This window comes from Charadrius vociferus, unplaced genomic scaffold (assembly GCF_000708025.1).
Source record: "Charadrius vociferus isolate BGI_N301 unplaced genomic scaffold, ASM70802v2 scaffold529, whole genome shotgun sequence".
Classification (NCBI taxonomy): domain Eukaryota; kingdom Metazoa; phylum Chordata; class Aves; order Charadriiformes; family Charadriidae; genus Charadrius; species Charadrius vociferus.
This window is the reverse complement of record NW_009650172.1, coordinates 1,412,151-1,436,871: the sequence shown is the minus strand read 5'-3', so window position 1 is coordinate 1,436,871 and position 24,721 is coordinate 1,412,151. Positions and strand designations below refer to the sequence as shown.

The window sequence follows — 24,721 nt, the reverse complement described above, 5'->3', positions numbered from 1 at the left end:
TTCTAAAGGCATACAGGAAAGCAACAGAAATCTAAACCCCCGATGGCCCATTTTGCAAAATCAAAAGAATTTGTCTTGGAAACATGATTTGTCTTAAGGTTTCGGTTAGAAAAGCCAGCATGTGGGGCTGTAATATTGAACAGACGAGGAAGGAAATAAAGAAAACGCCCTTTTCTAAGTGTCTGACTGCCAGCCGTGAACTCAGCCCCGAGCCGAGCGGCACACGATGGCCTCCTTCCCCTCATCCCTCCTTTTCCTCTCCTTTTTTTCAGGATCTGCTGAAAGATGAGGGCTTGGATTTTTTTCCTTCTCTGCCTGGCAGGCAAAGCCCTGGCAGCTCCGGTAAGTACGGGAGACAACGGAGCTTCTCTGCTGTCGGGGTTGTCCATCCTGTGTATGTGATGGGGATTTTCTTTTATAACGGATAAAACCCCAAAGGATGGGGGGCAGCAGGGGGGAGAGGAAACCCAAGGGTGACCCTGCTGCCTACCCCGATGGGTTACCCCCCCTTGGGACTGTCCTCCCCACAGACCTTAGCTCATGGTCCTTTTCCCTTGCAGCAGGAGGCTCTGCCCGATGAGACGGAGGTCATCGAAGACCCCACCACAGAGGTAGGTGACTCTGCTCCTCCTCGTCACCCATCCCTTGCAGCACCCACCGCCCTGGGAAGAGCATCTCTGAAGCACAGGGGAGCAGGGGCAATGGGGGGGCTGCTCTGCCCCTTGGGAATGGGGCCGAGCTCTTTGTGCACCCTCACCTGAAACGCTGACTTCTTTTGCAGGAGCCCGTGGGGGCTAACCCCGTCCAGGTGGAGGTGGGAGAGTTTGAGGAACCCACGGAAGATGTAGAGGAGATTGTCGCAGAGAGTAAGCCGCCTTTCCCCTGCCCTCCAGCTTCTGCCCTCTGGCGGGCAGAGACACCATCCCTTCCCTGGGTTGGCAAGCTTTAGACACTCCAAACAGCGAGGGGCTTCTTTGGGAAGGACTGTAGCACAAGGACAATGCCAACCTAGACACACACTTAAAAGCAAAAGAAAGAGGTACATGACCTCTTTACAGCACTGGATTCTTCATAAAATCTTTTTTTTTTTTTTTTTTTTTTTTTTTTTTTTCCCCACAGAAAAGCCATTGCATAGTGTGGCTACAGAAAGGAGCCCAGGGTTAGCCCAAGGGCTAACGTGGGCTTCTGGAAACCCTCACATCTTCCTAGTGCAGGGAGAGATGCTTGGGGCTGTCCCTGGGGGAGTCTCTATCTTCCCTCTGTGCTGAGATGCCCCGGGCAGCTCGTGGGAGGTGAGAATGGGGCAGGGTCTGACTTTGCTCCCTGTCCTCTCTCAGACCCCTGCCAGAACCACCACTGCAAGCACGGCAAGGTGTGTGAGGTGGATGACAACAACTCGCCCATGTGTGTGTGCCAGGACCCCTCCAGCTGCCCAGCCACCGCCGGCGTCTTCGAGAAGGTGAGGGCAGAAGCTGCTTGATGGACTGGAACAGGGAGGGACCTCCCATGGGACATGGCCAGAGATGGTGGGGGAGACAGCCGGAGTCAGGGTGGCAGGTCCCCATCTGGCCTCAGTCAGCAGTGACCAAGGATCTGTTAACCACCCCAAGAAACAAGTTAAACGTCTCATTTGGAGGCTCTCCCTGCTGACTTTACAGCAGGGCTGGGCTTCACTGTCCCTCACGCAGCATCTCCCCATCCTGCACAGGTCTGTGGCACCGACAACAAGACCTATGACTCCTCCTGCCATTTCTTTGCCACCAAGTGCACCTTGGAGGGAACCAAGAAAGGCCACAAGCTGCACCTGGACTACATTGGGCCTTGCAAATGTAAGTGGGGCCATTCCCTTAGACAAGGAGACCCCTAACCTGGGCACAGGCCCCTTGCCCATGGCCTGAGGGAGAGCAAAGGTCCAGGCACATGCAGGGCGGAGGTGGGAGGGCACAGGGGCTGTGTGTCTGGGGTCTGGGCCTGCATGTCCAGGCGCTGTGCTGACCACCATGTGCGGCTTCCAGTCATCCCCGCCTGCCTGGACACAGAGCTGACCGAGTTCCCCCTGCGCATGCGGGACTGGCTCAAGAACGTGCTGATCACCCTGTACGAGCGCGATGAGGACAACAACCTGCTGACCGAGAAGCAGAAGCTCAAGGTGAGGGATTGGGGAAGGAGTCTGGGAGCCCACCCCACCAAAGGAGCTCAGCACACACGGGAAGCCTATCCAGAATGACCTGTGGCACCCCATGTAAAGGCCCTCCTGGGGTCCCCCCCCTTAGACCCCATTCCCCTGCTGACAAGGTCTCCCCGGCCTCCCCTACAACAGGTGAAGAAGATCCACGAGAATGAGAAGCGCCTGGAGGCCGGTGACCACACTGTGGAGCTGCTGGCCCGTGACTTTGAGAAGAACTACAACATGTACATCTTCCCCGTGCACTGGCAGTTCGGGCAGCTGGACCAGCACCCCATCGACGGGTGAGTGGTGGCAGAGCAGGACAGGAGCCCCCACCAGGACCCTTTCCTGCCTGAGGACCAGGGTGATTTGGTGACAGAAGGTGTCAAGGCTGGAGATGTGACACAAGTGGGTGGCTGGTGGCAAAGGCACAGGCAAAGCCCTGTGGAGGGATAACCCCTGCACACATCTGGCAGCAGCTGGGGCAAACCGGGCTGGGGTAGAGGCAGTTCTTCTTTCTGCAAAAAGCTCTTCTGCAAAGACAGGGTGCTCCCCCATCCCCAGCTGCTCCCGTCTCCCTTGGGTGTGGAGTTTCTGTCTTCTCAGATTTACTGCCCTATGATAGTTCCCTAAAATATCTTAGTCCAAAGGCCCCCGGATAACTTCAACAGCTGAGATAGCAGCTGCTGGCTTAGCTGTGAGTTGGAGATGGGCACGAGAGCCATCACACACACAGACCTGTGGGGTGGGGGCAGCCAGTGAGGACCCCCAGCTGCTGGCTATTTTGTGACTAGAACAGCCGGTTGCAAAATCAGACACCAGCCCTTGACCCTCATGACACTCAGTGGTGGACACTGGGAGGGCACTGGCACAGCAGTCAAACCAGACCAAGGTTTGGGGCCAGCATCTTGCCCTGCGCTGGCCCCCACACCCGGCAGAGCATCTCCGCTCCCGTGGGAGGGCAGCCAGTGCTGGTGGGCGGCGCGTTGACCATGTGGTCACCTCTACAGGTACCTGTCCCACACCGAGCTGGCCCCGCTCCGTGCCCCCCTCATCCCCATGGAGCACTGCACCACCCGCTTCTTCGAGGCTTGCGACCTGGACAACGACAAGTACATCGCCCTGGAGGAGTGGGCCAGCTGCTTCGGCATTAAGGAGCGTAAGTACCGAGTAGGGAAGGAAAAAGGTTTGGAGGGGGCATGGAAAAGCACCCCCAAAGCCCCCTCTTGGGATGAAGCAACACATTACAGCTGGTCCTGGGGAGAGCGGGAAGGGGGGATGGCAGGAGCAGTGGGACCCTGGGAGCAGCCACCTCCTAACCTCGTCTCTCTCTTTTCCTTCCACAGAGGACATCGACAAGGATCTTGTGATCTAAACCCCCAGCTTCCGTCTCTGCTGCCAACTTTGTCTTGTTTTAACCTTCCCACTTCCTTTGGTTTTTAAACCGCTTTTGTTTTGTTTTGTTTTTGTTTTCCCTGGGAACAAGGTGCTAATATAGATCTAAACATATGTAGTAACGGTGCTAAGAGAAATAACAGTCCTCGTTCATAGCCTATCTATTACCACTAGATTACTCACTCGGCTGTTTCCACACGCTCTTACCAGCCCTTTCTCTCTCCAATGGGTTTTTACCATTGACCGACCCTGTTCCTGTCCTAAATATCCGCTCTGCTCCATCTCTGTATCTGCTCTCGGATCGACTTCTCTTAACTTCTTACTAACAGCACGTTCTTGGACACGCCAGCGTAGACGCAAAGACCTCTCGGCTGATCCTCCGCCCCCAGTCACAGACCGCCAGCGAGGGAAGGCAGAGCCAGAGGATGTAGGAGGATTGGGCTTTTCGAGCAGAGCAGCTGTGGGTGACATAGCAGTCACCCAGCTCATGGTAGGGGGAATGGAGAGGGGTGAGAAAGACATAGAGTGGCAGGATTTTGTTTTCCTCTTTTTTTTTTATTTTTTATTCCCAGGGCTTGAATTTAACAATCATTGGCCACAAAAAAAAAAAAAAAAAGGGCTATTCAAGCAAACAAATAGGGAAGCGCACAAAATTCAAAACAAATAAAAGGAAACGCATCCCATCCTGTAAAATCCCCTCGAAAAATAAAGGTTTGAAAGTGCTACGTGCTTTACCATTACTCAATGATTGTACTGCTGTTGTGTTTTCTGTGCTGCAAAGGGCGATGGGGTCCGGCCGCCTGTTCCCCGGGGGTGCGTGGGGCTGACCTTGCTGTTGCGACTCTTCTGTAGCCGAGATAAAGCGCTTGGCTCTCCCCAAATCACGGTGCCCTCGAGCACTTCCCACCTCCGCCTTGGTGGTGCTTAAATTCCAGCCCTGTTCTCCCAGGGAAGCTGTGTCAGGCTCAGAAGGGACATTTGTGCTCGGGAAGAGTTGTGCATGCCACACACTCGAGGGAAAGGCTGTAATATTTTTTTTCCTGTTGTGGATTTTGGGCTTTAAGGGATGGGAGGGAGGGAAGGGAGAAGGTATTTGGATTTTGCTTTATAGAGAGGGTCCTGACAGGAGCGAGGGGATGGTTAAGTCTCACAGGCTGAGAACTCTTTTTTTTTTTTTTACCTCTGAATGTTCTCTGTGCCTTATATTATTAAATTCCTGCCACAGTGTGAGCAATCTGATGAGTCTCTGTAATAAAAAATACTGATTTGAAACACTGACAATAAACGAGCTTGCAATGTTCCTCTGTTTCGTCCCATCCTGATGAGGGGGATTGCACACACATCGCCAACCCCGCGCCTGTGTTCGAGGTGTCCCACAGGCACCCCAGCCGCGGGGAAAAGGTCTGGTTTGAGGTAAGACAAGGCGCTTCTCCCAGTCACAGCCCAACACCGCACCGTAAATGGGCTCGTTGGGGGATATGGGATGGGTAGTGCGCGGGCAGATGGGGCTGGAGCGATGGAGGCAGACAGGGTCACTGCAGTAGCCAGCACAGACACCCGCATGGCTCTAAGGCTCTTGCTTTCACGGGCAATAGAATCCCTGGGAAAGACTAAAATGCACAACGGTAGAAAAATAAACACCGCCATTTGCACAGGCTAAAAATATCCGTGTTGCAAAGGCTCTGGTTCAGCTGCGAGGTCTCCCCGTTCACAGCCCCTCGCTGGATGCGCTGTGCTCCAGGCGGAGCTGCAGGGTCAGGTCCTGCACTGGGTCCCTCCCGGCTGCAGAGCCCCGGGCAGGTCCCATCAGGGGACGGCCACTTTGGAAGCGCTTTGCCAAGCTGTTTGAACCAAGTGGGAGAGCTGGAGAGAGGCAAAGCTTTTTCACCTCTGCCTTCAACCCCAGGGCTCATTCCACCAGCTCATGCTGCTTCCCGGAGCCGTTATCCAGAAGGAGGGTGGTTCCCGATGGAGACACCGCGAATGCCTCCCCACCTCCGAGGTTGCCATTGCCATTTGGCAGGCCTGGCACAGTGAGGGGCACCGCTGGCCACGACCTCCACCTGCGAGATCCAGCTGGCTGCAGCAGCCATCGGTGCCGAACCACCTCCGGGCCAGGAAAGATAGCAAGAGAGGATTTGGGCAAGGGGGAGGATGGGAAGACAGGCAGAGATTGGCCACCCTATGCAAACCTGCTTTCCAGTCGCTCCCTCTCAGCCAGAACCTCCCGCTCCTCTGCCAAGACGCAGCCGCATTCCTTCCAGCTCCAGCCCTCCCCGCCAGCACCGCCAGACAGACTCGGGCAGCTTCGCTCCGGTGCGAGGGAATGTTTTCCAGCCCTCCTCTCCTCTGCCTTCCCATCTTGGGCAGGAATCGGCTCTAAATCACAGCAAGCTCAGGGAAGTCAACAGGATCCGCCAGGAGAGTTGGTTATCACGGCTCAGGAAGATGAAGGGATCCATCTCTATGGCCATGTCCCATCCCAGGGGATGGCACTCATGTCCCAGCAGTCTGGCAGAACCCAGAGGACCTAACTCAGTGCTATTACAAGAGCAGCTGTCCCAGCTTTAACTGAGCATCAAAGCCAGCTCAGAAGGTTGCAGCTGGGCCTCCCTTAACCCTTCAGAGGTCACAGCCTGAAGTATCAAGTTGCTGGAATTTCACTGCCTTGGGGCAAATGCCATACATGGGGTTAGATCAGGACTTGAGGAATAAGCCGGCCTTTTAAAGCCTTCAGACCTAGACGGTCAGCAAGGGGGGAACAGAACAGCCCTTTCCCTGTTACAGCCGAAATCGAGCCCTTCCAGTGCCTGCACAGCAGTAAAGAAACTCGCCTGTACTTTCCAAGTGGAAATTCTCCCTGTGGTTAGTGCTGACTGAGGACACAGTTTGCAAACTTGGGAAAAAAAAAAAAAGAAAAAGAAAAATAACGGAGAGCTCGATCCAAAACCAGCCGGCACAAGCACAATCTGACCCAAATGCTACAGTGCATCCACAGGCAGAGGTGGTTAATTTTGATGTAGTTATTCAGGGCAGCACCACAGAGCAGCTCACTGCATCCTGCCTGCATCCAACACGGAAAAGGTGGGAAAGACAAAGATTCATGTTGAGATTAGAGCTTTCCTGTCTGTTTTCCTGACCCTTATTTTTACAAAAGAAACAAACTGTGGCATAAATGCTGCATTAAGGTTTGTGGCTTAAATATTCAAAAGGCAGGTGATGCAAAAAGGTGACAAGCCAGGATCACTGTGATTATGCCAGTCACATGCTTACGACAGCCTGGACTCCAAGGCTCGACATCTGCAAGGTGTAGCTGCACCCGGAGGTGCTTGTGCCTTAAGCCAACGGTGCCACTGGAAACCCACTGGGTTAAACCCACCCCAAAGCTGCGTGAAGGCTGGTATTTCACACATGCTTATGCCTCATTAGCTAGAATCAGTTCTGCAAAGGAAGACTGAACCATATAACCAAGGGCTTTGACCCATATTTAGGTGGCTCTTGGTAGTGGGATTGAAGCACACCCAGACTTAGAATCATAATCATAGAATGGTTAGAGTTGGAAGGGACCTTAAAGATCATCTAGTTCTAACCCCCCTGCCATGGCCAGGGACACCTCCCACCAGCCCAGGTTGCTCCAAGCCCTGTCCAACCTGGCCTTGAACACCTCCAGGGATGGGGCAGGCACAGCTTCTCAGGACAACCTATTCCAGTGCCTCACCACCCTCAGAGTAACAAATTTCTTCCTAATAACTAATCTAAATCTCCTCTTTTTTGGTATAAAACTGTTACCCCTCATCCTATTGCTACACCCCCTGATAAAGGGTCCCTCTCCACCTTTTCTCCAGTCTGAAAGACTGCTGTAACTTGCTGCTGATGGGGGAATCTCACCATGACCCGCTGGGTCTGGCGCAGGGTGGGTCCCACTGTGTTTGGTAGGGACGGAGCTGGGACCACCTCCTCCCCTCTTCCCTGCTCCGGCTTGTCGAGCAGCTCCTAAACTGCCCATACCCACTGCGGAGCCTTCTTTTGGCTTAAACCAGCCTGTATATTTCAAAGACTGCACAAACTCAGTAAAAACAAACCCTACCTGCAGTGAAGACACAACGCCAGGGGAAAACATGTCAGGGGGATGCATTTCCCCTGCTGCCAGTCTGGAGGGAGAGCAGGAGGGAGGCAGACACCCCTCTGCCTGTCCAGGTTGTGAGAGGCACCTCCTCCTCCATCCCCGGCCGATCTCCATCCATCCATCCTCCGGCGCGGCGGCAGCGGCGCGGCGCGGCCGGCGGGGGGAGCGGCAGAGCCAGGGACGGAGCCCGGCGCGGAGGGAGGCTGTGCCGGAGCGGGGCCGGGCCGGTGTCCCGGGCCAAGAGGGCGGGTTTGTAACTGCCCTGCTGGGGCAGGGGCTGCCGGGGCTGCCCGGGCACAGGGCGAGAGGAAGGACCCGCTCCCGCGGGCACATGTCCTAGATCGGGGCTTTGCTCTTCACAGCCGAGCATCTCAGCATCAGTAAGATGTGGCCCCACAAAATGCAGCCCTGGTCCCTTTTGGGGCTATGTCCCTGCCACGCTTGGCCATCCCATCCCATCCCCCTCAAATGTGCCCGCCCCCCCGCCCTCAGCCTTTCTGGAGCACGGACACATGGCTTATACAACCCCAGGCTTTGCGTTTTGCTAATCAGTCTGCCTGTCTCAGTACCATTCCTTGTACTTTTTGAACCTACTGGCTAGTTTTAACTTGATTTGATGGGGCATAAAATCACAAAGACATCACATTCCTCCAGGTAGCGTTCAGACAGACAGAGCGAGGACACACACACACGGACAAGTACTTCTCTGCACAGTGGTGCTGAAGTCTAACAGGAGCTGGGCTAGGTCTGCCTCCCACATGCTCTCATGCCAAGGGAATTGCACGGTGGGAAATTATCTGTGTCAGGGACTATACAGTTTCTGCATTGGCCATGGAGAAGTCACATTAACTTTCTATTTCATGGCGTACCACATAAACCATGGCCATTTCCCAATTAAGCCCACTTTTTGTCAGCCTCAGTATTGTGCTCCTAAGAATCACAGAAACTCTGATTCTGTGATTCTTGGGAAACAACTTGCCGCAGGACACATTTTTATGTGCATTCCCTACATTTTTCTTAATTTCATATTCCTTTTGATCACCGCTTCTCTTGGACCCGAGAGACTATACAAGTCTCTTGTTATTTCTTGTCCAAACACATCACTGATCACCTTTACTGCCTGGGTTTTGGAGCCTTTGCTGCCGTCAGCTACAGGGCCAAAATTCCCCATGCGCCAAGCCAAACCTGACCGCAGCATGATGGTGGCAGTCTATGGTCTGCCCGGGGCAGCCATGGCACCGCAGCCATGTCCGGCGGGACAATCGCCAGTGGTTGGGGCTGTACCAGACACTTGTAGGACGTTTCACAGCCAGGAGAAGAGTAAAAACAACACAGGACTCCTAGAATGAGGATCCAGTGCTGACCAGCCACATGGTGCATTTCCTTCCCATGAAATGAGGGGTCTACTGGAAACCTCCCTGGCTCTTTCTCTCCAACACTAATGTCCTCAGAAGAGCTGCTTTTGGCTCAGGAGTGCCTGAGCTGGACACTGGCTGGAAGCTGGGTTAATATTTGGGGCAAGTATCACCACATGTTTGCTGTGCTCCCTCTTCCTGAAGCATCTGCTGTTGAGTGCAGAGATGAGTCAAGGCAGACCTTTGGTCTGACCCGGTCCTGCTGCTCTTGTGCACTAATTACTTCTGCAGTCATGCCCTGTCTGCTCGGGCTTGAGCGGCAGGATGCATCCTGCAGGATTCCTGTTCTTTCCTCTTGGTCACGGTGCCCCTAATGAAATCCTTACCTTATCTACCCTATCACTTGGGAGCCAGCTCCAGGTTTTAGCTCTGGTGCAGATTTTCATGCCCTTCAAAGAGCCGTTCCCTATTCTAAGCACTGCCCACATGCTGTCTGTTTGGTGAGCCTTTATCCTGTTCCACAAGAATAATTTCCTTTTCCTTTACATCTTGCTCATCCAGGTCAGACGCTGGAGTATTTTACTTAACATGTCTTGTTTGCATCCTTCTCCTCAGCCTGACAGCTGGCATCTGATGAACTACCTGTGGCAGGAAGAAACATGCTGTAATAATCAGAGGGGAAATCTGGAGGGCTCTGGTTCGCGCCTTCTCAGAGGCAGATGCCCATATCCCTTTCACATGAACCATAACACAGGGCCTGCACATACAGATGTTCTCAAGCCAGTGCTGGCAAACTTCAACCCCCGGCCATGGAAGCTCACTTCCCCTGGAGATCCTGGCACGCCGGACAGGCTGGAAGGAGCATGAAGATAATGTTCTCCCTCCACGTGCAAAGAGGAAAAAAGAAGGGGAGGAGAAGACCGTACTCCTCTCCTTGGCTGCCTCTACCTAAAAACTGGCAAGGATGAAAGTGCTCCGCACACAGCTCACACCTGCAAACCCCTGCCCGTGCTGCTGCCCACACGGGCAAGCCCTCTGGGGAGGAGCACATCGGCGAGTGCCAAGCAGCCCCCGCAGCCCCCAGCGCTGCTGGGCTCGGCCCAGCACTTCTCCCACTCCTTCCACCCCTCCCTCCAGACCCCCGTCACCACCAGGCAGCTGCAGCGCCGTGGCAATGAACCCCTGCCAGATCAAGCCCTCCTCCCCTGGACGGTTCATCTCCCCAAGGATGCTCAATCCTGGTTTAAAAAGCCAAATGTTAGATGAGGGGGAATTCTTCTGGAACAGAGTTACGATGGGAAGCCGGGGTACGTGTTGCTGTTCCAGCTGTGCCAGCAGCCAGCCCCCTTCCACGGTCATCGCTTGGTAGAAGCGTCGAGCTCTGGGCTCTGCTGATGGCTCCCCTTTTCCTCCGCGCTGGAGCTGTGGCTGCCTTTCCCTGCTTCTTGCCTCCAGCTGTACCTTTAACATGTGTGGGCAAACCCAGGCTCTTGAATGCAATTCGGTTCAAGGCAAAGGTGTCGGGGCACGTTCTGCTTGGGAGAGGAGGAATGGTTGAATTGCTGGGGAAAGGCCAGCCTTGGGCTGCCAAAGCTGGGAGAGGTCTGGCTTCCCGATCCAGCCCCGTCTGGGGAGGTTTGTGAGCAGAGCCAGAGAGGAGCCAGCGAGGGATCGACTCTGCCTGGCAGGCACGGGGACAGAGGGAACAAGGTGGGGATGAGGCAAGAGAGCTGCTGTAAAAGGCTCCTTCTACGAGGGTGCCAACGGATCTGTAAAAAGAGTGAGAGAACCTGCCTCGGCGTCCCTGCAGTTGCTTCTTTGTGAATGTCTCTTCTTTCCTTCCAGGCGGGAGAGCAAAGATCTTCCCCTTCCATGCAGACAGAACGGAGACTGCATGGCAGAGCCATGCCTAACACACATGCATGCACATACACACACACAAGCATGGTTTCTTGGGTTATCTGACAAGTTTCCTCTTCTTCTTCCTCGTTCTGCTCCCTCTCCTGCTTCTCCCTGGGCTCAGCTCATCCTTGCACAGCCCCTTCCATCCCAGTTGCTGTGACACCACAGTAAAGCTGAGCCCAGCTGGTTGTGACTCTTCCCGGCTCCTCACCAGCACCGTGGAAGCCCATGGACACCTCCCCACCAGCCCCCCGGGAACAGGAGCTGGGCTTGTTAACCTGAGCCACAGCCCTGGAGGTACCTCTGTATGGGATTCATCTGTTCAAACCCTGCTGCCAACCAGAACCCATGCTCGTGTCCACACACCTTCTCCCTGACTCCCCTCCATCCCGCTGAGCCGGCTGCACAGGGCTCAAGGAGGCAGCTGCCCCCAGGCTGCTCTCTGCACAGGACTGGAGAGCTTCTCCGAGTGCCCCGGGTTCTGTGGGGTTGGACGCCCATCTCTCGTGCCCATTTTCCAGCCTGTCTTCTCCAGAGCCCACAAGGTTTCTCAGGAAATGCTGGAAGCGATTTTCTGCCTCTCTCTTCTGGGGTTTCTGGGAGCCAGAGCAACCTCCCCTCTATCTCCAGATCTACATCACCAGAGACGTGCCACAGCCAGTAGCCACCCCAGCTCTACCCCCAGCTCTCTGGAGTGAAGTCAACCTTCCCTCAGAGCTAAACAGGAGGCTCTGCTTCCCACCTCTTTGGCAAGCCCGTTGCTCACCTACAGGCTAATATCAGCCTTCGTTCTCCTGGCCCTATCAGTCTCTCCTTCCCCTCTCAGCCACAGGTGCTGGGAAGGAGCAGGCACTGATCTCTTGGGGCTTTCTCCTACCAGGACCCTGCCTGTGACCTCTCCCTAGAGACCTGCAGAGGAGCAAAGGTGAAAAACATGAGCACAAATCAGAGGGTCTCAGCTGCCCACCTGAGTTGATTTATATGCAAGTACCACAGGAATGGGATTAGCAGCAGGGTCAGAGCTCTTATCAAAGTATTTTTAGTTTGATCCTGAGCTGCCTTAGAAGAGATGGGTGGATTTCTTGTAGATTGTTTAGGGGATTGAAAGCAGCCTGGCAACAAAACTTTTTCTTCCTTGCAGGACCCAGAATTAAGCCATGTGCTGAGTTGGGAGTGGTGAAATGATGATCACACAGGTGATCATTTGCCAAAAAAAAAAAAAAAAAGAAAAAAAAGAAAATCAAAACCTCCCACTGGGTTTTACCCATTTCCAGTTTTGTTCATGTTTCTCATTTCCAGTGCTCCCCATTTCTCCTGACCCTGGTGAAGACGAGTCATTCCAGCGCAGGAAAGCATTGATTGACCAAGTTCTTCATCCTTTTATTTACTTTCTTATCCACCCGCAAGTGTCCGGGCTTCGATTCTCTAAAGAATCAGCTCTTTGGCATTCTTGGAGACTCGTCTACAGCGATAATCAGCACAGATGCCCTCAGCAGGGTTGAACCATTTGCAGGAGGGAGTGCTGATTTCTTGGTGGGAATCCAACGAATGATCTCATCCTACAAAGGAAGCCAGAAATCACCATCTCCACTGGGCAAATCATGGTGTTCACTGTCAACTGCACAGACAATCCCATGCTCTCTGCAGATGGTCTGTGGTGCCTCTCCACCCCCCAGTCCCACCAACACCTCCACCTCCACATTCTTCAGCTTTGATTTCTTGGCAGGACTAGTCAGGATTGCTGTCACTGGACATCAACTGGACATCAGGCAAGATGGCCAAAGAGTAGAAGAAAACCAGTTCAGTGTTGGAGTAGCAAACCAGACCTCAAAGAAGAGAGCACAAGCAAGCGGTCTGACTGACAAGGACTGGATTGGCATCTGTGATGTGGTAGATATTGCTGGGCTAGAGGCAGATCACCTATCTCAGCAGCAGTCCCATCCCTGTGCTGTCCCTTTCCCATTTCCCTTCCCTCATGGTGGCAGGACAGCCTTGCCATCACCCACAGACCCAGGTGCTGTTCTGCACCCCAGATATTGTCCCAGTCACCCCTTCTTTCCTTGGCTGTGGGACTATCAATAAGACTTCCCTGTTGCCTGCTGAGGTGGTAGCACATCAATAGGAGCATGCTGAGGTACCACATCTCTTGTGAAGCCAACTGTCCTCAAGATGTCCTTTCTCAGCCCTTTGGAAGGAGGGCAGCAATGCAATGACTGATCTTCCTTGCACACCATGCACTGGTTTAATTTCTCACCTGAGTCCCATCTTGCCCCTAAGACCATGCCTGTCTGCCTCCCGGATGTGTTTTCTGAAGAGGAGCTTTAACTCCTGTTGATGGAACTTGGGACCCATCCAGGTCTTACATTGGTCACTCAGTGTCCATCACACTACAGCCACAGCTCTACTTTAGACTGAGCTCTCAACCTTTTGCTTGCTGACACGGCCTATTGACCTCCTGGAAGCAGTGAGTGAGAGCACCCTGCCCGGGTCACGGAGAGGATAGGGAAGAGATGTGGTTTGTGCATGTCCACAGAAACCCATGGCAATGCTGTCACTGCCAGCAGGTCAGAGGCTCAGACTGGTTGGGAAGAGATCACTTCTCAGGGTCTCTCCCCGATCAGCCACCTGGGTGCACCCTGCAGCAGGGATGCTCTGCGGTAGAGTGGAGCCTTCCTGGCCCTGGCCCACCTGCCTCTCACACTTGTTCATCCTCATAGAGAGACATCGTCTTTGTTCTCTGAATCTTTGTGACCTCTTTTTTCCCCTTCTTCTCCGTGTCTCCATCCAGTCCTCCATACCTCTAGCTCTTCCTTCTAAACTCTGTCCCACATTGTGTTTTTCTTCTCTGTTCCAGTGCCACTTGCCACAGCCACCCATTTCATACCTCTCATCTAATTATTTTTGCTACACTTCTCTGCCACTCACAGGCATATCCCTCACCAGCTCTATTTCCCTTTCCAGTTCCACCCCAAAAACCATCTCCACCCCCCTTCCATCTGCTCCCATCTGCACTCTCTGCCCACCTCCACCCACAGCTTCCGACAACACTGCCTACTTCACAGGTGGCTTTCCAGGCCCACAACCCATCATCAGGTTCTCCAAGAAGGCGTGGAGCCACCAGAAAAGGTCTACCCTTTCAGAGAGAGATCAACCTGCCCAGGTGAGGTACTGGAGATGGGTACCTTCCTTTGGTGGTGGAACTGGGGTCCACAGGCAACAGCTTTTTGTCTCCTGGGCTGAAAAGCCCTGTGGGACCACCTACTCTCCTTGCCTATCAGCTGCTTTTTCCGGAGAGACCAAGGTACCCTCTGCCAAACACGGTGCAGGTCCTTCTCTTTGTTTCTATTCCAAACCTTTGCAATACCTTTGTTCACTGCAGATTTCAAATTGCTGAAAGATTTATAAGACCGCAGTAAATCACAAGACGTAACACCCAAACCGGGCTTTAATTATCATCACACAGGTATTAAACATACATCCAAAAAGAGAGAGGGACTGCTCATCTCTCCGTGGGTATAATTCCCTGTTGATGTGTTTGGGTACATCTCTTTCCCCCACCCCACATATTTGTATACCAGTGCATGAATTCATCTTTGAAGGCTTTACAAGAATGTGTAATCTCCCTCTTTTATGTGCTTCCATATCTTTTCTGATCTCGATTAGCAGGAGTACTCCCCCTTAGTCATGTTCATACTATGCCATGAAAGGCATCTATGCTCATACATGGAGAAGAGCACAAACTGGTGTTTACTAACTCAAGATGTATTTCCACATAAATACGTTCTGCATAAACTTCTGCTTTAGCACCTTAGAAAGATGTTTTGACATATGCATGTGCTCATGTATGTATTCTATGTACCTAAACGCAATCATTCTGTACATGCACAGCTTTGTCTTTGCTTTCTCTACTGTTGGTGTCATAGACTTGCACCAGTACTGCTCCCCTGCCCACCGACAGCAGATGCCTTATCCTCTGCATGCTGGCTGCCTAGCAGAAGACAAAGCAGTGATGTGAAGTCCTGGTGTATTTTCCAGGTCACTTGTTTTATTTACACCACCTACCCTAGGTAACACAAGATGCCCATCCAGCTTTGAAGGCAATCCCTTGATCCTGAAACCACCCAAACACCTATGTTCTTTCCCTTGGAATTAACTCTGCCTTCAGAACTGGCTCTCATTCAAGGCCCTGGCACAGAGCAGACTTTCCCCCACCTTCAGCCGGCTGTCTACTGAGCCTCACATAGGTCCATATATCTCCCCAAGAATAAAAGCTTCCTCGCACACTCAGAAATGTCGACTCTTCTGTGTAACCACCTGCTGTCACTTTGCCTTTACACCGTGTTTATGCAGTCCATACATAAATAACACCACAGCAGAATAAGTCTTTGGCCAGGTACATCCACGTTAAGAATTTACAAGGTGTTTGTCCATCTGGTGCTCACGTGCCCACCAAAAACCCGTGCTCTAATTGCCTCGTGAATGCTGCTCCATTCCCCTATAAGCAAGAGCAAGCTGTGTTTATGCTGTTTGTGTTTCTGTGTTCCCTACAACCTCTCTGTCCTCTGGTAAATTCGGACAGAAATACTGTGGAAATTATAAACCACAAGGTAGTATAGAGGGCCCTTTCAGTGCTGCTGGCAGTCAGATAAGAGGCTTTCTTTCCCCTGTCCTTAATGATCTCAGGCATTTAGAGGAAGGAGATAAATCAGAGATATCAGAGCTCATGAGGATCCACGTATTCTCCGGTTCTCCCAGCAAACAAAGAGCAGAAGAATTTCAAATCCTGTAGCTGAGAAGCAAATGTCCCCTTCCCCATGTGCTGGGAGGCTGATGTCCATGCACACAGGCTACGCTGAATATGTCAGACCACATTCGGCCAGAGCTTCAGAGCCCAGCCTGGCCGTCTGAGTGCTGCAGGAAACCTCCTGCCCTGCCCTGCTCTCTACTGGCACTGCCAGCTTTGGCTCAATGCACATATTTTTGGGAACTAGGGTCTGTCCCTCAACATATACCAGCGTTGGCCCAAGGCACTTGCCCTGATGGATGTCCTGCTCCCCAGGGTTCACAACCACATCCATGGTGGGTGCCCAACACAGTCATCAAGCACCTGGTTTACCCCTGGAACCACCCCTGCACACCCGGAGGGGAGCGTACCCCAACAGGTACCTGCTGTCCACATCAAGCCCCTTGGACTTAGCGGTTTAAAGCAACCCCGAATGAGGGCCCTCAGGGATGCAGGCAAAATAAGTGGTGGGCTGAGGGCTCTTCCCCTCACCCGAGGGTTTAGTCACTCTCAGCAATGCTTCACAGGTCCCGGCTTTCCTCAGTCCCAGAGGCTGCAAAGGCTGATCTGCCCTGGGATGGGCTCCTGAGGGCACAGAGAAAACTTCACAAAGCCATGGGGCTCGGCTCTCCCTCTCCCATCTCTGGGGACCCCTGGGCTGGCCCGTACCTGAGCCCAGGGAGCTCGCACTGGTGCCCACACAGACACGGAGTCCAACGCCACTGCACCTTCACGTGCCACCTCTGCCACAGAGGTGCACTCACTCCTAATCCCTTTGTAATTTCTCCCCCTAACACAGAGTTCTACTTTTGCAGAGGGAAATCCTTTTTTGAGTGCCTAACAAAGCTATGCCCTGTAGTTTTCTATCCATTTGGGAATCCCGCATGTTGCTGAAACTGGTACTGCGATGAGCTGCACTGAGGACGGGCAGGGAGTGCGCAGTAGTGTCTAAAGTAGAATTTCCTCTATAACCAGCTTAGGGAGTATTAAGAGGACAAGAATAGCAATCGGGGCCTGTTTAAGGATCAGCCAGTGCTGATCTACATCTGAACACCTCAGTTGCCAGACTAACCAGCAGCAGCGAGCAGCAGAGCCAGAGTGCATCGAGAGGATGGGGTGTGTTCCCAGCTGCAGCCAGCCCGGGCTCCTTCCACCCTGGGGCTGTAAGCGCGAGGTTCTCCAGGCTTAAAACTGGATGAAAAACTTGGCCCCAAGCTTAGCCGAGAGCAGTCCTATGTCTGGGACAGCCACAGCTCCTGCGCACTTGCACAGCTCCAACCGATGCTAAATGAGGGGACAAGGCGCGGGTGATGGAGAGAGGACAGGCACCTCCACCGGCAGTGTGTCACATACCCAGGCACACCTTTTCCTTCTGCCTGTGACAGCAGTGTAAAAGAGACAGGGTGCAGGGTCTGTCCCCCGTGCCTAGAACCGGACACGACATTAAGGAGCACCGTGTGCCCTGCGTTGTGCTCCCACAGCATTGCTCAAGCGGAACTCTCAGCCGAGCAGAGCCACAGCCGAGGCACTGGGACACCTGAAGAATTACCCCTCCCTGGTTGTGCAACATCTGTGTGATTTGTATAACAGCAAACTATTGCCCAACAATCATATTTAGGCTACTCACAGTCATCCTATGCACACATACGCCAAACCATGTCAGTATTGGCCAATATGTATTAGAAGATCTCAACCATCCATCTGCCTGCCTACATGGCTGCAAAGCTTGTGCCGAAGCTAACCAGAAAGCTGGGTTTCCCATGGTCAGCCAAGGAACTGGTTATTTCTCAATTCCTTCTCTCCTGGTGCTTGGAATTCCTCATTTTCAAGGATTTTACACTTCTGATTTGATACCCAGGATGTTCAAGCTGGTCACCTGCAGCACAGATAGATACATGTCTAATAAAGATGTCATTTACCTCCTTACGAAAGGCAAGTTCAGACACTGGTGTTGAGGAATAACCTCATGCTCTGAGGATGCACGTGACCCTAGCAGAGTACCCGATTTATTATGAGAGCAAACCCTGGATTTCATCCTCCTTTCCTTTCCATGTCAGCATGTCCCCAGAATTAGTGATTTTTCATTAAAAGAAACTAACAGCAAGAAAATGCAACTGAAAGAAGATGCTCTCCAGGTAGCAGGGAAAGCCCCTTGGAAGGAAAAATGACCCCAGTGTTCAGCTCAGACACCTGAAGAACTGACACCCCCTCCAGAGCCCTGGTGTGTAAGCTCTTAGGTTAATTCCCTGCTAAAAGTCACCTAATACCTGATGACCTCTCCTAAATCTCAGTGGCAAATCTCCACCCTCAGCCCAACTGGGGCAGTGATGATGCACTATGTTCATTTTTCAGTGCAGCACTGGGCCCCAGGGAGCTAGACCTCCCTCTATACAACCACGGACAGAAAAGGCCCACCAGAGTCTGGAGGAGGTGGAGATGCCGAAAGAGAAGATAATTTATGCCAACATAGAATCACAGAATCATAGAATGGTTTAGGTTGGAAAGGACTTTGAAGATCATCTAGTTCCAACCCCCCTGCCATGAGCAGGGACACCTCCCACCAGACCAGGTTTCTCCAAGCCCCATCCAACCTGGCCTTGAACACCTCCAGGGATGGGGCAGCCACAGCTTCTCTGGGCAACCTGAGCCAGTGCCTCACCACCCTCAGAGTGAAAAATTTCTTCCTAATATCTAATCTAAATCTCCCCTTTTCCAGTTTCAAGCCATTCCCCCTCATCCTATCACTACACGCCCTTGTAAAAAGTCCCTCCCCAGCTCTCCTGTAGCCCCCTTTAGGTACTGGAAGGCCACAATAAGATCTCTCCGGAGCCTCCTCTTGTCCAGGCTGAACAACCCGAACTCTCTCAGCTTGTCCTCCTAGGAGAAGTGCTCCAGCCCTCTGATCATCTTTGTGGCCTCCTCTGGACCAGTTCAAACAGATCCATGTCTTTCCTATGTTGGGGGTTCCAGAGCTGGATGCAGCCTAGCTTTAAACCCCAGCCCAGGGTCCTCTGGAGCCCAGGCAGACAGTCCCTTTGCTATTTCAGTGCCCTCTGCAGAGCCCGTTTGCTGTCACCCATGCGAGTGCAAGTCAGCCAGGCACAAACCCTCATACTAATGAACGGAGCGGGGCGATGCAGGCTCTACAGCAGAGCTTTCTTCAGGCAAGTCGTTAGATGTCCGGGAAACAAAACGCAGCGAGAGCTTCGCTCTGGGTGGCACCCACAGGAGATAATTGCTGCTGGAACTTCTCCTGGGGCTAAAGAGAAGTTCCTACATCAGCACAGCGGAGCTGCTCCCCAGGTACCCCCGGGTCCTTTACATCCACATCTTCCCCTTCCAAACTGCACTGGGGGAAATTTGGACACATCGTGTGATAGTTAGAGGAGCGTCCAGCAGCCTCGGAGCACAGTCAGGAGAGATGGGTTAAATCCCAGTGCCAGCAACGGGACCCCACCGCCTGAAGAAGCCCCATACGACCCCGCTCCCCCTCGCCTGGTGGGTTCTGCCTTTTCCCGCTTCCCCCAGACGAGTCCCGGTTTGTCCTGAGGTTTGCTTGCTCGCCTTGTTTATATGAACGATAATTTTGGATGTGGTAATGGCAGAACTGTAGCAACATGCCTCCCTCCCAGCCCCCATCCTCCATTGGCAGCGCGGGGCACAAAGCTGCACGCTGCTGTAGCCCGGCCATTTCAGGTCCTGGGAAGGACCAAGCTCCTCAAAAGTCACCTTCCAGCCTCCTGCTTACATTCCCTCTTAATCCCAGGTTCTGTCAGCAGACGGCAGACCCCATCCTGGCCAGCACTGCCCATGGAAAGCCTACCCACAGGCTGCCGTGCTCCCATCGCCCTGGCTGCAGTAGCAGGGGTTGAACCAGCTCAAGGGCATTTCAGGGTTTTCCCTGATTTATTCCATGTGTCTTCTATGGGCCTGTCCCACACAGGTCTAATAAATCACAAACAAGTTCCTCTCAGAATAATATTAATGACCATGTTTATAGTCAGCAGTTTGCAGGAAATTCCCTGCCCACACCTATCAGTGTCAGATTTATCATTTAACTTTCAAGGCCTGTGATTATATTGGGACACTTGGTTCCCATGCCAAAAATAGATGAGCTGAAGGTCTCTTGCTTTGCCCCAGAGATGTGTGTCTGAGATTCCTCCCCTGCAGTTATTGATCGAGTGAACTACCATAGCACCTCGCAGCCCTTGTCCTGGGACGCCTGAGCCCCAGCTGCATGCATGTGCATGCATCTGGCAGTGGTGACAGCACGAAGAAGGTGCCTGAAGGATGGTGACACCACCAAGGGGGGAGGTTGGGAGCCCTCTTTCCAAGCCCAGGAGGCAACAGGCCACTGCTTGGTATCAGATAAGGGATGCTTGGCCCGGTGTGATAAGCCATGATGCATCGCGAAAATTAAGGCAACAAGCTGAGTCTGATGTGACACAGGGCGGGGACATCGACGCTGTCCTCTAGGGACCTGTTTCCAGATCAGAAACAGCTTTGCTGTTGTCCAGAGCGTTCCTCAGGCAGACTGAATGAAGCCAGCAGCGAGGCCCAGTGATCCCGGCCGGTATTCCCACTGGGGCCACCCACAGGCGGGCTGACTGTGGTCCTCGACACCTGGGTCCATGCACCGGTCCTGCCCTTTCTCTGAGTGCTTCCAGGCTGCACCCACGGGTGCAGGAGGTTGTTCAGTGACACCACAAGACCTCTCTGACCTGATGGGGACATATTTTTGCAAAACGCGTCTAAACAGATGCTCACCAGACTCATCCATCACGTCAGCTTTTTGGGGAGCCCAAAGCAGCTTTACCCTCAGCTCCCTTCTGCCAGGACCTGGTAGTGAAAAAATTATTGTGTACCAAGTGAGTAACGCTCGCCATGCTACAGCACACCAAAACAGACAGGTCAAAGAGGAAGACTCACCGAGTGGCTTTCTTTAAAAACTGTGTCATTGCCACAACTTATATTTGTTCTCGTCGTTCTTAAATTAGATGCCCTTAATTGCTCTGGGCCAGAGTACAGCAAATGCATACCACAGCAAATGAAAGAATACAGCAGAAAAAAAACCCCACAATGAAAGCTCACTCTCTCCGCTCAAAATGCCACCCACTGCCTGTTGGAGGTGACAGCTGAGCAAGCAGGATGGCCCCATACCAGCTCCCCTGCCTGGAAAACCCCCAGCCTCTGTCTCCAGAGAGCGGCTGTGGGAAAGGGCAGAGATATCAGCCCGGCATCAGCTCAACGCATGACAAAGCGGACATCCTCTCCGCGGTGGCCGTGTCCCAGCTTGCCCGAAGCATCAGCAGAGAACAATCCACCAGGCCGGAGACAAGCTGCAGCCCATGCAGTCGGAGCGGGGCAAGCACTGGCTGCTCTCTGCTCCAGGAGAACAGTTGCCGGGGTTGCCTGCAAGCCTATACAAGACCAACCAAATGCTACATCTCCACTTGACCCTTCTTCCTCTGCAACCCAAAACCTGAGCGTTGCATCGCAAAGTGGCCCCGCTCCCAAGCGCGGGAGGAAGGTTTCCCTGCCAGTGGGTTTCCAGCCACTTTCCCCTTCTCCTCTCCTCCCGTTCCCCTTCCTGCTCGCAGCAGGCAGGGCTGGGTAAGCCACTCCTGGGTGATTCACTCCCCACCGGGCAGAAATGCTTTCTTGGATACACACAGCTGGGCAGAGGGAAGAGGCGCAAGTCCTCTGATCCGAGCTGAATCACTGCGCCCCGAATGAGCTCCTGCATGCAGGGACACGGCTCCCACAGAGGTCGCGGCAAGGTGAGTATTGCAACAGTACAACGCGTGACTCACCGGCAGAGAAAAATGCAATTTGGGGTAGGGATTGGGAACGCGAGGAGCAGAGCAACCCGCCGGGGCACAAAGCGGGGGTGCAAGTCACGGAAACACCCAGGTCTGTCTCAGGGCCAAGTGGAGAGCAAACTCCTGCAGAGCAGAGAGAAAGTGTGGGGAATGGCATGAGGTGAGCGAGCCCGCCCTGGGAGCGATGGGCACCTCGTCACGCTGACGAGGCTGGAGCATCCCAGCCCGGCTGAGCTCAAGCGGAAAAGATCCTCATCCAGCACACAGTGCTGGGAGTTTTTTCCTTCTCCTTCAGGACAGGATCTACCCACAGAAGTCCCCACGTGAACAGAATGGTTCACCTAAGGTTTGGGCTGGATGATGCCGGGGTGCATCTTGCTGAACTCTGCCGCGGAGCCAGGCTTTGGCAGAGATGCCCCCACACCAGACAGCGGCACTGGCCGGGCTCTGGGCAAACCAGCCGTGGCATGTTTTTCCTCTCCTCCCCTTCACAGTCCCTGGAGCAGCAAGGGCAAGACCTGCACCCGTGCCCCAGCAGTGAGCAAGTGTCCCCAGCACCCAGATGCCTCCATGGGCACTGCTCTGGGTAATTCCAGTTGCATGCCCTGCACTTGCCCTACAGGGTAACAGACTTTTTCCCACACCCATGTTTTCTTACTTGTCCCTGGAGGCAAGGCAGCCTTGATCAGCGTTTCCATTTTGTGTTGCAACAAGACACAAGCTCCCTGAAGTCAGCTGCCCCAACAGCTTTGCCAGGGGCAGCAGGAAAAATGGGCAGAGGTTCCCAGTAAGGTAACAAGGCTTTCCTAACCCCTGCTAGGAAATGCACGTCCCTAGTCTGGGGCACAGCCTGGTCCCTGCTTCCAGCCGGCTGCAGCTGAGGGGAAAGTGTCAGCTGAGAGCATCAATGCTGAGATGACAACAGTCATGATGGAAAGCTGGCAGGGCATCCTCCCGCACCCCTCCGAGCCAGCTGGATTTCTTCCCGGGGACCGGAGAGGAAGGGAAACAGGGTGCCCATGAATCATTCACACCCAGGCTAACAGCAGGGGCTGCCCCGTCTCCCTCTAGCGACTGCAGTCCACGGAAGATTTCAGGTTAATTAGGCTGGATGGTTAGCTCAAGCTGCAGCACTTCTGGTTCATGGGGCTCTAGGACTTATCCTCCCAGAGGGCAGAGCCCACGGCATTCACAGAGCAGTCAAGCAGAAGTGTCCCCAGACCGGTGGGAGCGGTCATGTGTATGACAACAGCATGTCAGAGCAGGGGTACGGAGCCCGAGCCTTATTGTGCAAGATGCTGTACAAAATGGAAAACAAAACACACACAAAAAAATAATAAAATAAATCCATCTATATAAATAAACCAGGCGCATCTCCACTGGGAATTTCTAAAAAACATCATCACCCTTTGGGATGCAAAGCAGCTAGGCCTGGAGAGCAGCTAAGCATCGTTATTAAATAAATTAATTAGCTCAGCAGAGCCCGCCAGGTACTGAACACTTTCCACTTCCAAGCAGGTAAATGAGTCCGTGGGAACAGAGGCTGCTCCACGCTTGCTTGGCAGCGCAAGATGCATTTTAATGGTAATGCAATTTCTGCAGCTCTGCCTCTGGAGGGGGGGCACTGGGGTGCTGTGTGTTCCCCCAGGAGGGGCAAAAGACACCCCCCCGATACCGGGAGCCACAGCCACCTCTCTGCAGGCCCTGATACAGCAGAAGGGGTCGGTGGCAAAGGGCGGTTTGTCCTCAGCGTAGCCCAGAGCTTTCCCCCCCCCCGACTCCGTGGGGAGCGGCGCTGGGAGCAGCAGGTCTGGAGCCAGCGCTGCGGTTCGGGGGGAACCGCGAGCAGGGCCGGGAGGACGAGGTGTGCAGGGCTGAGCATCGCCTGCGAGAGCGCAGCCCCGCGCTTTGCATCGCCAACCGCTTCTGTAGGCAGGCACGATGCCTTTGATCCCCTCCCCAGCCCTATCTCGCCGCCTTTAAAAACCAACTTTCATCACCCTGGGGTCTGGCAGGAGCAGGCTAAGTAACCTCTCTTCTCCCGTCCTAATTGCAGCCGTCAGACGACACTGGCAGGCACGAGTCGGGCAGGCAGCGTGCGGGGCAGGCGACAGGGCAGCGCTGCCCTTCCTGCCAGCGCCGTAGGCGTCAGCTTGGCTTTGATCCCCGATTAGGACGAGGTGACCCAGGGCCAGGCTGTGGGTCAGAGCTTGCAGAGGAGGTGAAGGAAGAGGAGAACAGGAGCTGGGGAGGGAAGGCAGAGGGTGAAGGAGGTAAGAAGGGACTCTCCTTCTCTCCATCCTCCCTGCGGGGCAGGTCCAGCTGCAATGGCCCTTCCTGCATCTCCCCCTCCAGATGTTGTGCAGCAAAAAGTGTTCAAGCGCCTGTCCTCCTGCTGCATCTTTGCTGAAACTCTGGGGATTTCAGCGGGACTTTAGAAAACCCACTGAAAAACACCAGCACTGCTCCAGCCTCCATTCCCAAAGCGAGTGTTCACCAGGGAAGCAGGGAGGCAAATCTCTGTTGTAAGAGGAAGTTCACAATTACAGCACAAGTCGTTACTGGAAAATAAAATTCCCTGGCATGTTGCAAATAAAATCTGAATTCCCCAGGCTGGGGTACAAGACAGCCCACAGCATTCATTCCAGGACCCATTTGAAAGAGAAAATGAGACGATATTTATGATGGCGGAGAAAGATAAAAGTTGGTAGGGGAAAAACTTCAGGAGGGCATTTCAAACAATGAATATTACACCCAAAACAGCACAAGATTCACTTGCAAAAAGAAGTCCCCAGTGAACATGCACTGCTGACAACTCCTGAAATTAAATCTCTACACACACACCTGTAATCTGAGCAGCACTATTGCAAACAGCTCCAGAGAGCACGATCGTGCTGTCTCTTCCTCCACTCGGAGGAAAGAGGCTTATTCAGACCCTGAGAATCTTTGAACCGCCCTTATTTTTTGCCTGCAGGTGAGGGCAGCCATTCTGCAGACAATATCTATGTCCGCCCGGGGCTGCTTGCAACCAGCTGCTGCAACACACCAGGGTCGGCATCTCTGCCTTGATTCCAGCTTCGGGGTACCAAGACTGACCCACAAACAAGTAGTCAGTCCTCTTCCCACCCAGCAGTGGATGACCATTGAGGTTGATTCCTTATTGCACCCTGA

General features: G+C 53.4%; 1 protein-coding gene across 2 annotated transcripts; it reads left to right on the top strand.

The window, feature by feature from the left end:
• Nucleotides 1–272: 272 nt before the first annotated feature.
• On the top strand, nt 273–4,111 carry SPARC (secreted protein, acidic, cysteine-rich (osteonectin)). Of its 2 annotated transcripts, XM_009892601.1 has the most exons (10): nt 273–342; nt 561–611; nt 782–866; nt 1,338–1,459; nt 1,709–1,829; nt 2,016–2,149; nt 2,321–2,469; nt 3,178–3,326; nt 3,514–3,890; nt 3,952–4,111. In XM_009892601.1, exons 1-9 carry the CDS (start codon nt 286–288, stop codon nt 3,540–3,542), a joined length of 897 nt encoding a protein of 298 aa, XP_009890903.1. In that variant the 5' UTR covers nt 273–285; the 3' UTR covers nt 3,543–3,890; nt 3,952–4,111. The 2 variants fall into 2 exon arrangements, with proteins under 2 accessions (XP_009890903.1, XP_009890902.1); XM_009892600.1 differs by lacking the exon at nt 3,952–4,111 and having other exon boundaries at nt 286–342; nt 561–623; nt 785–866; nt 3,514–3,929.
• The last annotated feature ends 20,610 nt before the right edge of the window (nt 4,112–24,721 follow it).